Consider the following 13,212-nt stretch of genomic DNA (forward strand, 5'->3'; position numbering starts at 1 on the left):
CGTAACCGACGGAGTGCTTCACTTCCCTCCCCGCTATATTAGAGAATGACACTCCAGCTTTATCACTCGACTGCACACAAGTCAGCAGTTGCATTTGCGAAGGAAAGGCTAAGTCTGGAGGTCCTGCAAATACCACCACCGACGAAAATATCAATCACGTTTATCACATAACAGGCGATTGACTATAAATCGAATAGTCAATGCTAATAGCATATCCTGCTCTTTGAAGGTTTCTCCTCGGTGACTTCCACGTATTTTGACACCTTATGAAAGGCATACTAGGCTCATCCTATCACGGGAAATCTGACATTGTTTGAGGCATGTCCTGTTTAGTTCAACGTTTCCTAATCCAAGAGCAGTATTAGCTTAATAACTTGGAACCAGAAACCAATTATTTTAATGAATATCTTCAAAAGAGCCATACCATTAATACAGAGTACCCCGGGCATCTCGCTGAGGGAGTTTCAAAAGGCCATCAAGAAGAAACGCTGGGTATGAATGTGGCTTTGAACTGGTTGGTCACCCTCCTTATTCTCCCGATTTTGCCCCATCTGTCTACAATATGTATATCACCTCTTCTCTAACATGAAAGAAAAAATAAACTTGGCTGGGAAGCAATATCTCAGCGATGACGTCATGTCTATTGTTGTTGACATTTTTCACAGAGAGAATCAAAGTTTCTTCACCAATGAGCTTCAAGAACTTCGAAACTGATAAATGTGTCGACCGCAGCGGGTACTATACTGAGAAATAAACTTCATTAGGTGGCATTCCATCAGATTGTCTTGGTAAGCCTATGAACTTCACAGCCGGACCTCGTATTGATACCAGTTGATAATGCATACAGACATAAAGCACATTCTTTGAAATATGCCTATTTCTTTACTACCCACAAGGGGCTAAACACAGAGAGGACAAACAAGGACAGACAAACGGATTAAGTCGATTACATCGACCCCAGTGCGTAACTGGTACTTATTTAATCGATCTCGAAAGGATGAAAGGCAAAGTCGACCTCGGCGGAATTTGAACTCAGAACATAAAGACAGACGAAATACTTATTTCTTTACTACCCACAAGGGGCTAAACACAGAGGGGACAAACAAGGACAGACAAACGGATTAAGTCGATTACACCGACCCCAGTGCGTAACTGGTACTTATTTAATCGATCCCGAAAGGATGAAAGGCAAAGTCGACCTCGGCGGAATTTGAACTCAGAACATAAAGACAGACAAAATACCTATTTCTTTACTACCCACAAAAGGCTAAACACAGAGGGGACAAACAAGGACAGACAAACGGATTAAGTCGATTACACCGACCCCAGTGCGTAACTGGTACTTATTTAATCGATCCCGAAAGGATGAAAGGCAAAGTCGACCTCGGCGGAATTTGAACTCAGAACATAAAGACAGACGAAATACCTATTTCTTTACTACCCACAAGGGGCTAAACACAAAGAGGACAAACAAGGACAGACAAACGGATTAAGTCGATTACATCGACCCCAGTGCGTAACTGGTACTTATTCGAATTCAGTACGTAACGGCAGACGAAATACCGCTTAGAATTCGTCTAGCGTGCTAACGATTCTGCCAGCTCGCCGCCTTATTCTTTGAAATATACCAGGTCAGGTAACGTATAATTCAAGCTAAATATTGAAATATAAGAATCGGTTATTTTATTTGTCTTTAGCCCTAGGATTCCTAAGACCAATTATCCAGCTTCCATGACGTTTAAGCGACCAAGATCCCCATGCGCAGGAGGTCTATTAGTTACAGGCTTTAATGCCAGCAATTTTCGAGGATAGACAACCAGTTAATATCAGCGACTCCGGTATTTAACTGGTACCTTAATTTTCGACCTGTATGGGGGTGAAAGGTAAAGTTAAACTTGGCAGGATATAAGTTCAGAACGTAAAGGACCGGAAGAAATGTGGCTAAGCATTTTGTTCGACGCGCCAACGATTCTACCAGCCACCATAATTAGTGCGCCTGCAAAAATGTTTTGCGTTGCTTAGATACATTTCGTTATGCGCTGAGATCAAACACTACTGTGTTGGACATTACATTTCGTTACTTAAGCTCACTAAACTAAGGATTCGCCATTTACTGGGTTTGATATGACTGTCTGGGAGTTGGCGTACACCAATCTCACAGTTAACGCTGGTAGATTGTCAGTAATTAAGAGTTACCAAACAAGGTTTATCTCATTCAAATGAATGCAACTATAACCCGTCGTTGGGGTTTTGATATTTCAAAACATGTGGAAGCACTCCGTCGGTTACGACGACGAGTGCTCCGGTTGATCCGAATCAACGGAACAGCCTGCTCGTGAAATTAACGTGTAAGTGGCTGAGCACTCCACAGACACGTGCACCCTTAACGTAGTTCTCGGGGATATTCAGCGTGATACAGAGAGAGAGACAAGGCCGGCCCCTTGAAATACAGGTACAACAGAAACAGGAAGTAAAAGTGAGAGAAAGTTGTGGTGAAAGAGTACAGCAGGGATCACCACCATCCCTGCCGGAGCCTTGTGGAACTTTTAGGTGTTTTCGCTCAATAAACACTCACAACGCCCGGTCTGGGAATCGAAACCGCGATCCTATGACCGCGAGTCCACTGCCCTAACCACTGGGCCATTGCGCAGCGAAGAGAGGAAAGGAAAATTTTCTTTGTCAACTTACACACAGATTTTGCATATACTTTCCATTCAACGTCGCTCATACGATGGCATGTTCTGGTGGCACACATAATTTCCAGCTTTTCAAGCCATTCTTCTTCATATTTGCGGCATTTGTCTTCAAAGAAACATCCTTTACAATCTGAATAAAAATACATAGATTAAAAATTTATTACACACATGTGAGTGAGAACACTTTGAGATATTTTTGGTATCTAACATATGTCAGATACTGCGAGCGCTGCTTCTGATTGGTCAATCCATGGTGATGACCCGAGGTCACGGTGACAGCGCTGCTTCTGATTGGTCAATCCATGGTGATGATCTGAGGTCACGGTGACGGCACTACTTTTGTCATTCATAAGTTACAACTAAACATGAAGAATTTAGTTATTGGGTTAATAAAATATGGTCGTTTATTCGTGTGTAATAAATAAAATACCAAACTCATTCCCTATGGATACCGTATTTATTACAACTCGTGGCTTGTAAACGTATCTAACGAGCGAAAGCGAGTTAGATACGTTTACAAGCCACGAGTTGTAATAAATACGGTATCCATAGGGAACTCGTTTGATATTCTCTATATATCTACTACGCTGTATTGTGGATATTTCGTCAGGTAGTTTTATTATAATCACTAGAAGATAAAGATGGTTCCGATAATATCCAACTTTTTTGCTTCCTTCTAATTCATATATGAAATTCAGTCGGATCATATATGTTTTCTCCCACTCCTGTTTTCATTAAACAAATTTGATGAACTGATACTTTCTCTCTAAATGCTTCTCCTACCCAAAGGCGTGATTTAGACAAGCCAAAAGGTTTTGGCACGAACTGGTATATCGCATAAAGTACAAAAAACACCGATATTCAGATTTTGGTAGAGGTTAGTTTGCTGACAATAAAAAACAAAAAAGCAATAATAATAATTTCTGCTATTGTCACAAGGTCTGAAATTTTAGGGGAAAGGGACTAGTCGATTACATCGATCGCAGTGTTTCACTGGTATTTAATTTATCTATCCCGAGGGATGAAAGGCAAAATCGACCTCAGCGTAGTTCGAACTCAGAACGTAGTGGCAGACGAAATACCTATTTCTTTATTACCCACAAGGAGCTAAACATAGAGAGGACAAACAAGGACAGACATAGATATTAAGTCGATTACATCGACCCCGGTGCGTAACTGGTACTTAATTTATCGACCCCGAAAGGATGAAAGGCAAAGTCGACCTCGGCAGAATTTGAAATGACAACGTAACGACAGACGAAATACCGCAAAGCATTTCGCCCGGCGTGCTAACGATTCTGCCAGCTCGCCGCCTTAATACCGCTAAGCATTACACATATAGTAAGTGAATGTAACATGTTGGCACAGAATACAAAAAATACGGAATACAAGAAAAGACATGACAATCTAGGGAGAGGTGATTATAAACGAGAAAAAAAGCAACAAGAATGGATTAGTTTTTAGTACAATTGTTTCATACAAAGACAGGCTTTATTACAAGTTGCAAAAATTGCAGCAGATAAAAGTGTCCCGTACTCATCAGCTAAAATACATATGAGTTCTCTAGACATCTTAGTGGGTGAGGTTATACTCATGAAATATTGGAGATAATTCCATTAAAGGCAGATATAGGTTGTAAACAGTTTTCCAAAGTTCCTTAATGATGATGCACAGTCTTATCACAGATTTTAAAAAACAATCCACCGAGAGGTATGTAGAAAGCTAGTTCTTGAAAATACTGATAAATTGTATGAACATGAACTTAAAGTACAAGAAAGTAAAGAAATACAAGATGTGGTGGGACTTTAGCATTCAGACTGACAGAGTAATAGAAGTTAGAAGGCTTGTTTTTGGTAGTAGTAAATATAAAGAATAGAAAGTGCCATATAATTGACTTTGTAAAGTCAAGACTGTAGTCCCAAAAGATGAAAAAATTAATATTAGAAGTATAGAAAAATAGCAAAGTACCAGGACCTAGCTATTGAATTACAGAGACTTTGGAAATTGTGGATAAAATATATCCCATTAGTTTTAGGTGCATGCGTAACTATCCCTAAAACTCTAATAAGGTGGATAGAGGAAACGGACATTGAAACCCGGTTTAGTACAGCTGCAGAAAACGGTATTATTGGGGACAGTTTGGATACTTAGGAGGGTTCTTGGCATCTAAGGTTACTTGCTGTAACCCAATAGGAAGATTCTTGGCATCAAAGGATAATCAATGTAGTCCGATTTTAGGATTCTTTTCTTTTCCAAAAGTCTAATCTGTTGAGTGTATATGAATAATAATGTCAATAATACTAATACTAATAAAAATAAAATAATAATAATAATAATAATGATGATGATGATGATACTACTACTACTACTACTACTACTACTCTACTACTACTACTACTACTACTACTACTACTACTACTACTACTACTACTACTAATAATAATATAATAATAATAATAATAATAATAATAATAATAATAATAATAATAATAATAATAATGATAAGCCCTGATGCAGTACCAGACAGTGGCTCTCACGGCTTCAGTTCTTAACTGATTGGAAGTGTTATCATGTACATTGTTTTGTCTTGGTATAAAAGATGGGCTACAGCAAATATTCTGCTCAATACCACAGATTTGCTTATCAGTTGTTTGACCTTAACCAGTTGACCATATCCCTTAGTGGCTGACGATATGTGCATCTCTGATCATGAGCAGATGTAGTGGGGGAGCATCATAGCCGTGTGTTGAGAGGGATTCTTAGAGGTTTGGATAATTCACCTATGGAAACATGGGTGGTTCGTTCAACATCCTTAAGCAATCCATATTCAGAGACCTTTTGAGCGGGAAGGGCTACTCGACCAGATGAAAATTGTAACTGGACCCCCACCTGCAAGGTCATGTGCTGTTTATCTTGATATGAGATCACCATGTCGCGCACAAATAGTTGTGATGCATGTGCCTGGTGTACCTTTATCAGACGGGTAGTCATGGTGGGTATACTGGGCTTTGTATATTTTACCCTAGTGTCACTTTGATGGCATGCACCGCTCTCTCACTCAATAATAATAATAATAATAATAATAATAATAATGATAATAATAAGAAATAGGGGAACTTCAAAGCGAACAAAAATACAGACATTGGAAAAGAAATATAATACTGAAAGAAAGGGCCTGAAAGTGGTAATGATGGAACTGTAACAGCACCGCCAAAAGAATAGGTTATACAGAGTAGATCAGAAGATATTCTATAAAGAAATAAATGGAGAGTGCACAGATAAAAAGTTGATACCAGGGAACAATGAATGTCAGAGGTTTGAGAGTGACATATGGAGGAAAGGCGGCGAGCTGGCAGAGACGTTAGCACGCCGGGCGAAGTGCTTCGCGGTATTTCGCCCGTCACTACGTTCTGAGTTCAAATTCCGCCGAGGTCGACTTTGCCTTTCATCCTTTCGGAGTCGATAAATTAAGTAGCAGTTACGCACTGGGGCCGATGTAATCGACTTAATCCGTTTGTCTGTCCTTGTTTGTCCCCTCTATGTTTAGCCCCTTGTGGGTAGTAAAGAAACATATGGAGGAAAGACAAAGCGAAAAAGAAGGATGCTGAATGGTGGCAAGAACTGAAACAAACAGTAGTCTGTCCAAAACAGGCAGAACTAATCATTTCATTTAGGGAAGTGAAGGAAATTAGCAAAAAAAAAAAGCAAAAAAAAAAAACAGCCACCAACTGGAAAGCTCCGGGACCAGATGGAGTTCAAGGCTACTAGATCAAAAGATTTGGTGAATGTCATGCACGAATAGCTGCACAGCTCAACACCTTGTTAAATGCCGACCAGGTAACACCAGAATGGTTGATATTGGGTAGGACTGTGCTGTGCCTGAAAAACATCGTAGAAGGCAATACGGTAGACAATTACAAGCCGATATCCTATTTGCCACTTATGTGGAAGTTATTGACTGGAATACTCGTAGAGTCAATTTACGAATATTTGGAAAAAAATGGAGTCTTGCCACATGAGCAGAAGGGTTGCAAACGTAAGTGCAGAGGTACCAAGGATCAACTCCTGACAGACAAAACTGTACTCAGAGACTGCAAGAGGAGGAAAAGTAACTTAGCCATGTCATGGATCGACTAGCGTAAGACGTACGATATGATCCCACATTCTTGGATTATGGAGTGTATGGACCTATTTGGTATTGCATCGAATAATGAGCGATTGCTGGGAGAAATTATGGCGAATTGGAGGACGAACCTGACAGTAAAAGACGGCTAGGGAGAGTAGAAATCAGGTGGGGTATCTTCCAAGGGGACTGCCTGTCCCCACTGATCTGTGCTTGATACCACTAACACTGATTCAGAGGAAAGCAAAAGCTGGGTATATATTCAAAAGCCGCCAACAAAAAGTCAACCATTTGTTATTCATGGATGACCTCAAACTTTATGGTAAAGATGAAGCCCAAGTTAGTTCCCTCGTTGATACGGGGTATACTTTCAGTGCTGATATCAGAACGGAGTTCGGACTGAGAAAGTGTGCTGTGTTAGTCTTGAAGAGAGGCAAAATCAAATGTATGGACGGGTTAATGATACCGCCGGGGGAGGTTATGAAGCAGATAGGAGAGACGGTGTATAAGTACTTGAGGATTTTGGAAATGAATAAATAGATGGAAAAAGAAATGATAGAAAAATTTAAAGTGGTGTACCTGCGCGGACTGAGACTGATCCTTAATTCGAAATTAAACGGACGGAATAAGATCGAAGCTATCAACACCTGGGTGGTTTCACTCTTTAGATATGGGACATTCCACTAAAAAAGTGACACAGACAGATTGTATTTACTAAGAAAACGTAGGTGAAGAGGACGTAATGGATGCGAACTCAGCATTAGAGGATAAGAAAACAACATAGCATGGTCTGTGAAAAATGCCACAGAACCGCTATTATTAGAAGTAGGAAGGTCGGGCTTGTGTAGGATGAAAGATTGCAAAGATAAAGCACTATACAAGAAATTGAAAACGAATGAATCTGAAAATAGGTGGGCAAAGAAAAGAATGCATGGTCAGTTTCATAGGGATGTTGAAGATAAGACAAACAGAGAAAAAGATGGCTGTGGAGGACTAAAAGTAATTTAAAACCGGAAGCAGAGGCTCCAATCTGTGCTGCCCGAGAGCTTTGACATAGAGTTTGGAATTACTATTTTGGATTTTAAAATTGAATTTGTTAGCGTTACGTGGATGTATAAACTTTAATATGCATATAACAGAAGCTTAAACATTGTGGATTAAATTCAGCTTAGACATTAAGTTTGGATTTACTATTTAGGATTTTAAAATTCAATTTGTTCGCTTTACGTGGATGTATTAAGTAATATCTAGATTATGTTTGTCTGATTTACGCATATATTTTGTTTGTGCATGTATATATATATATATATATATATATATATATGCAATTAAGATTCAAGTAAATTCCAATGAATTTACTTGAATGTGGTACTTAACTTAGATGCACCAGAAAAACTATATGGTGTTAACCATACAGTAATGTGGGGTGATTATAAACGAGAAAGAAGCAACAAGAATGGATTAGTTTTTAGTACAATTGTTTCATACAAAGACAGGCTTTATTACAAGTTGCAAAAATTGCAGCAGATAAAAGTGTCCCGTACTCATCAGCTAAAATACATATGAGTTCTCTAGACATCTTAGTGGGTGAGGTTATACTCATGAAATATTGGAGATAATTCCATTAAAGGCAGATATAGGTTTTAAACAGTTTTCCAAAGTTCCTTAATGATGATGCACCGTCTTATCACAGATTTTTAAAAACTTATTAGTTTCGAAGAGAAGATGAATTAATCCATAGTGTAGATTTAAATTTCCAGAGATAAGAGGAGGATGATGCACAGACTTATCACAGGTTTTTAAAAACTTATTAGCTTCACAGAAAAGGTGTATTAATCCGTAGTGAAGATTTAAATTTCCAGCGGTAAGAGGAGGAATTTCATACTCACAGACGATGTATTTAACCATTATTAATCCACAATCATTTCATGCTATATGATAAGGTAATTTGCCATATTACTGCTCTCCGAGCAAAACTGCTATGTTAAGATTTCTAAAGGCTGAAGGAATTTATTTGTGGGGCAAAGAAAATAAAATAAGAGAAAAAAGAAAAGAGACAAGGAAAAAAGAAAAAGAAAAAGGAGAAGAAGAAGAAAGAAGGAAAAGAAAAAGAAAAAGAAAAAGAAAAAAAAGAAAAAGGAAAAGAAAAAAAGAAAAAAGGGGAAGAGGGAGAAAAGAAAAGGCGCCTATATAGAGTATACAGCGACAACTTAGCGGAAGGGGGTTCCAAAGTGACCAAATACAGAAGAATTTGTAGACAATTTAGTTAGCTTGAATCTTTAAGAATTCAGGAACTATGAAGAGAAAATTATTTTTTTATATATATATATATTTTTTTTTTATCATATCTCTGGAAATTTAAATCTACACTATGGATTAATTCATCTTCTCTTCGAAACTAATAAGTTTTTAAAAATCTGTGATAAGACGGTGCATCATCATTAAGGAACTTTGGAAAACTGTTTACAACCTATATCTGCCTTTAATGGAATTATCTCCAATATTTCATGAGTATAACCTCACCCACTAAGATGTCTAGAGAACTCAAATGTATTTTAGCTGATGAGTACGGGACACTTTTATCTGCTGCAATTTTTGCAACTTGTAATAAAGCCTGTCTTTGTATGAAACAATTGTACTAAAAACTAATCCATTCTTGTTGCTTCTTTCTCGTATATATATATATATATGTATATGTATGAATATATATTTTGAACCTTTTATCGGGAATTTTTGTTATGTTAGTAGACATTAGTATAGTATGTATGATCTGTTGAAGATTATCGTTAAAGCAAGAATAATGTTGTTACTGATAAACATAGTAGTGTATATACATTATAATGTATTTACATAACTATACGACGCATGGTATATCCAATGTAATATATTGTTCAATGGTGTCCATTAATATATTTTGCGCATGTGAATAGTATGTACGCTTTACTTATGTATGTATATATGTATTTTTTTATATGAATGTATATATATATATATGTATGTATTTTGGGATATTTGTTTATTGTTTATTTGTATATATTAAGTAATAAGTGCAGCATGTTTAGTATATTGATATCATTATTATATTCTTAAAGTTAATTATATCCTCTGACGAGGCCTATGGTTCTTTTAACATATAAGTATTATATTTTTTAAATGCCTACAACCCTAATATATTGACATCTATAGGCAATGTAAATTGGATTCACTTTTGACCATAGGCTGAAACAGCTGTAAGATGTAGTTTTTGGATTTCAATAATTTATAATATGACTTTTGAAATCTGTATTTGTATTATTATATTACCTATTGAGTTATATAATATTTTTTATGCTTTTGATGTTCTCATTTGTAAAATGAATATATAATCTAACATTATAATATCCGTAAGTTGATGAACAAACCAAATTTGTTCTCCATTTTCTTATTTGTATTATGTACACACACACACACACACATACACACACACACACACACACACACACACACACATATATATATATATATATTATATATATATGTATATATATATATATATGTATGTATGTATGTATGTATACATATACAGAGAGAGGGAAAAGGTGAGAGAAAGAGGGAGCATCATCACATGAAATCAAGCGATTCTAAATATATATAACACATAGTAATGCACAAGGGATTGGATGTTACACTCTGAAAACTCTACCGAGTATCAAGTCCGCGTGGTAAAGAGTGGCTATCAGAGGAATTCAGGTGAGCTTACATGTATGTATGTATATACTCTTTTTTACTCTTTTACTCTTTTACTTGTTTCCGTCATTTGACTGTGGCCATGCTGGAGCAGCGCTTTTAGTGGAGCAAATTGACCCCAAGACTTATACTTTGGAAGCCTACTATTTATATTATCGGACACTTTTGCCGAAACGCTAAGTTATGGGGACGTAAACACACCAGCATCGGTTGTCAAGCGATGTTGGGGGGACAAACACAGACACACAAGCATACACACACATACATATACGTACGAAGACTTCTTTCAGTTTGCGTCTACCAAATCCACTCACAAGGCTTTGGTCGGCTGAGGCTACAGTAAAAGTCACTCGCCCAAAGTACCACGCAGTGGGACTGAACCCGGAACCATGTGGTTGGTAAGCAAGCTATTTATCACACAGCCACTCCTACGCCTCTTAAGATTGTTTGTTTGTTTGTTTACAATTAGCTATTTCATCTTTAATCTTTTAATATTTTTATAAGTAATAATGAATAATTAATTTATTAGGTCTTTATTATACGTGCATATATATTTATTGATAGAGATAATTTTAGTTCTTAATTTTTATATTTATATACATTTATATATTTTCATTGATAATTTAGTTATTATTCAAATATTATATATTATTTGACTTGAAATTATATTTAATAATATGAATAGTCATTTTTTTTTTGTAAAATATTTACGTAATTAGATATTGACTTTAACTGAGATTAGATTATTTGTGGGTTTCTTACCTTAAAAATTAATATTTAACATTATAATCGATTGTATGACTTAATCATAATCGTTAAAGTTTCTAGTTTGATAATAGGGTTTTTTATAAGAAAAATTATTATTTCATTTATTTCTTAAAAAATATTGTTTAAATATTTTTGATTATTTATTTAAATATTATCATTAACCTGAAGATTGACTATAACCATAATTCGAATTATTAATTGAATTTAAATTATTGTTATTCGAATTAGGTTATGGGCATGAAACGATCGTAGTGGTTTTACTCTTTATCTTATATTAAACTTTTTAATACTTTTTGATAGTTATATTTATATATATATAACGAGACAGAATAAAACGATCTTGGATCTGGTATTGACCAATCACTCTAGCTACGTTCACAGCATTTCAGTCGAAAAAACTCTTCTCTCAGACCACGACATGGTACTCTGCAATCTTAATTCCCGACATATAAAAACCAAACCAGCCAATCCCACTCCATGGCACCCATTTGACAACATAAACTTCCACAAAGCGGACTGGGGAACAATCAGAAAGGATCTGTCTTCCATCGACTGGTCTTTTACTCTCAATTCCTCTCATATTGAGACCGCGTGGCAGCACTTTGAAAATATTGTCACCTATACATGCTCTAAACACGCTCCCAAGAAATCTACTAACATAAACAGAAACCGGCTCCCTAAAAAGAAAAAAACACTCATCAGGCGCATCAAAAGACTCAACAAAAAAATCAACCAATTAAAATATTCCCACACACAACATCCACATTCAACAACAATGAAAAGACTAGAGCTGGAAAAACTTCATCTGCAGGCTAACATGAAAACCTCCATTGAAAATCAAAGAGCTGTGTAGGAACAATGGGTAATCAAAAACATCAAACAGAACCCAAAAGTGTTCTATTCTTATGCAAATAAGCATAGAACCACTGTCTCACCCACTGGGCCATTGATTGATGATAACGGCATTCCCCAACACGATGCTAAAGAAATGGCAGAAATACTGCAGAAACAATACTGCTCTGTCTTTAGTGTTCCCACTGATATTGACGTAAGGGAAACGAACGAAGTTGACTCCCAACACAAAATCTCAGACATAACCTTCACTGCCACCGACATCGTAGCAGCAATAAATGAGGTCAAACATTACTCTGCTGTAGGCCCTGATAGATTTCCCGCTAGTCTCCTGAAGGAATGTAGATATCAACTTGCAATCCCTCTTACCAACCTCTGGAGAAATTCGTTAGACGCAGGTTATATACCGAAACAGTTTCTATCCCAGTCGGTCATCCCGGTTTTCAAACAAGGAAACAGATCCCTCGCAGTCAACTATCGCCCAATCTCACTCACCTCCCACATCATTAAAGTGTTTGAAAGAGTGTTAAGATCAAGGATAGCTGACTTCCTGGAGACCCACAAACTCCTAAATTCAAATCAGCATGGCTTTCGCTGTGGCAGGGACTGTCTAACACAGCTCTTATACCACATTGAAGATGTACTCAAAGCCTTGGGAACAGGTTCGAACTCTGACGTCATATATCTTGACTTCAGTAAAGCGTTCGACAGGGTAGACCATAACATCCTACTCTCAAAATTAGCAAATGTTGGAATCCGTGGAAAAGTTCTACACTGGATTAAGTATTTCCTGGCGAATAGAACACAACATGTTGTAGTTGATGGAGTCCACTCAAACCCAGCAAAAGTCACCAGCGGTGTTCGCCAGGGAACTGTTTTGGGTCCGCTACTCTTCATAATTTACGTAAACGACCTTTCCAGTGTCGTACATTACTGCAAAGTGAAAATATTCGCTGATGACACTAAGCTCCAGCAAATCGTCAATGAAGAAGCAGACCGAACTCAACTCCAGTCTGATCTATATGCTGTGAGTCAATGGGCAGACAG

General features: G+C 37.1%; 1 protein-coding gene across 1 annotated transcript in view; it reads right to left on the reverse strand.

The window, feature by feature from the left end:
• Positions 1-13,212, reverse strand: part of LOC115212787 — a 44,319-nt gene that overhangs the window by 12,285 nt on the left and 18,822 nt on the right. The window contains exon 3 of the mRNA XM_036503487.1: positions 2,689-2,826. Coding sequence (XP_036359380.1) covers positions 2,689-2,826 — 138 coding nt within the window. The remainder of the gene's footprint in view (positions 1-2,688; positions 2,827-13,212) is intronic.

This window comes from Octopus sinensis, linkage group LG6 (assembly GCF_006345805.1).
Source record: "Octopus sinensis linkage group LG6, ASM634580v1, whole genome shotgun sequence".
NCBI classification, from domain to species: Eukaryota; Metazoa; Mollusca; class Cephalopoda; order Octopoda; family Octopodidae; genus Octopus; species Octopus sinensis.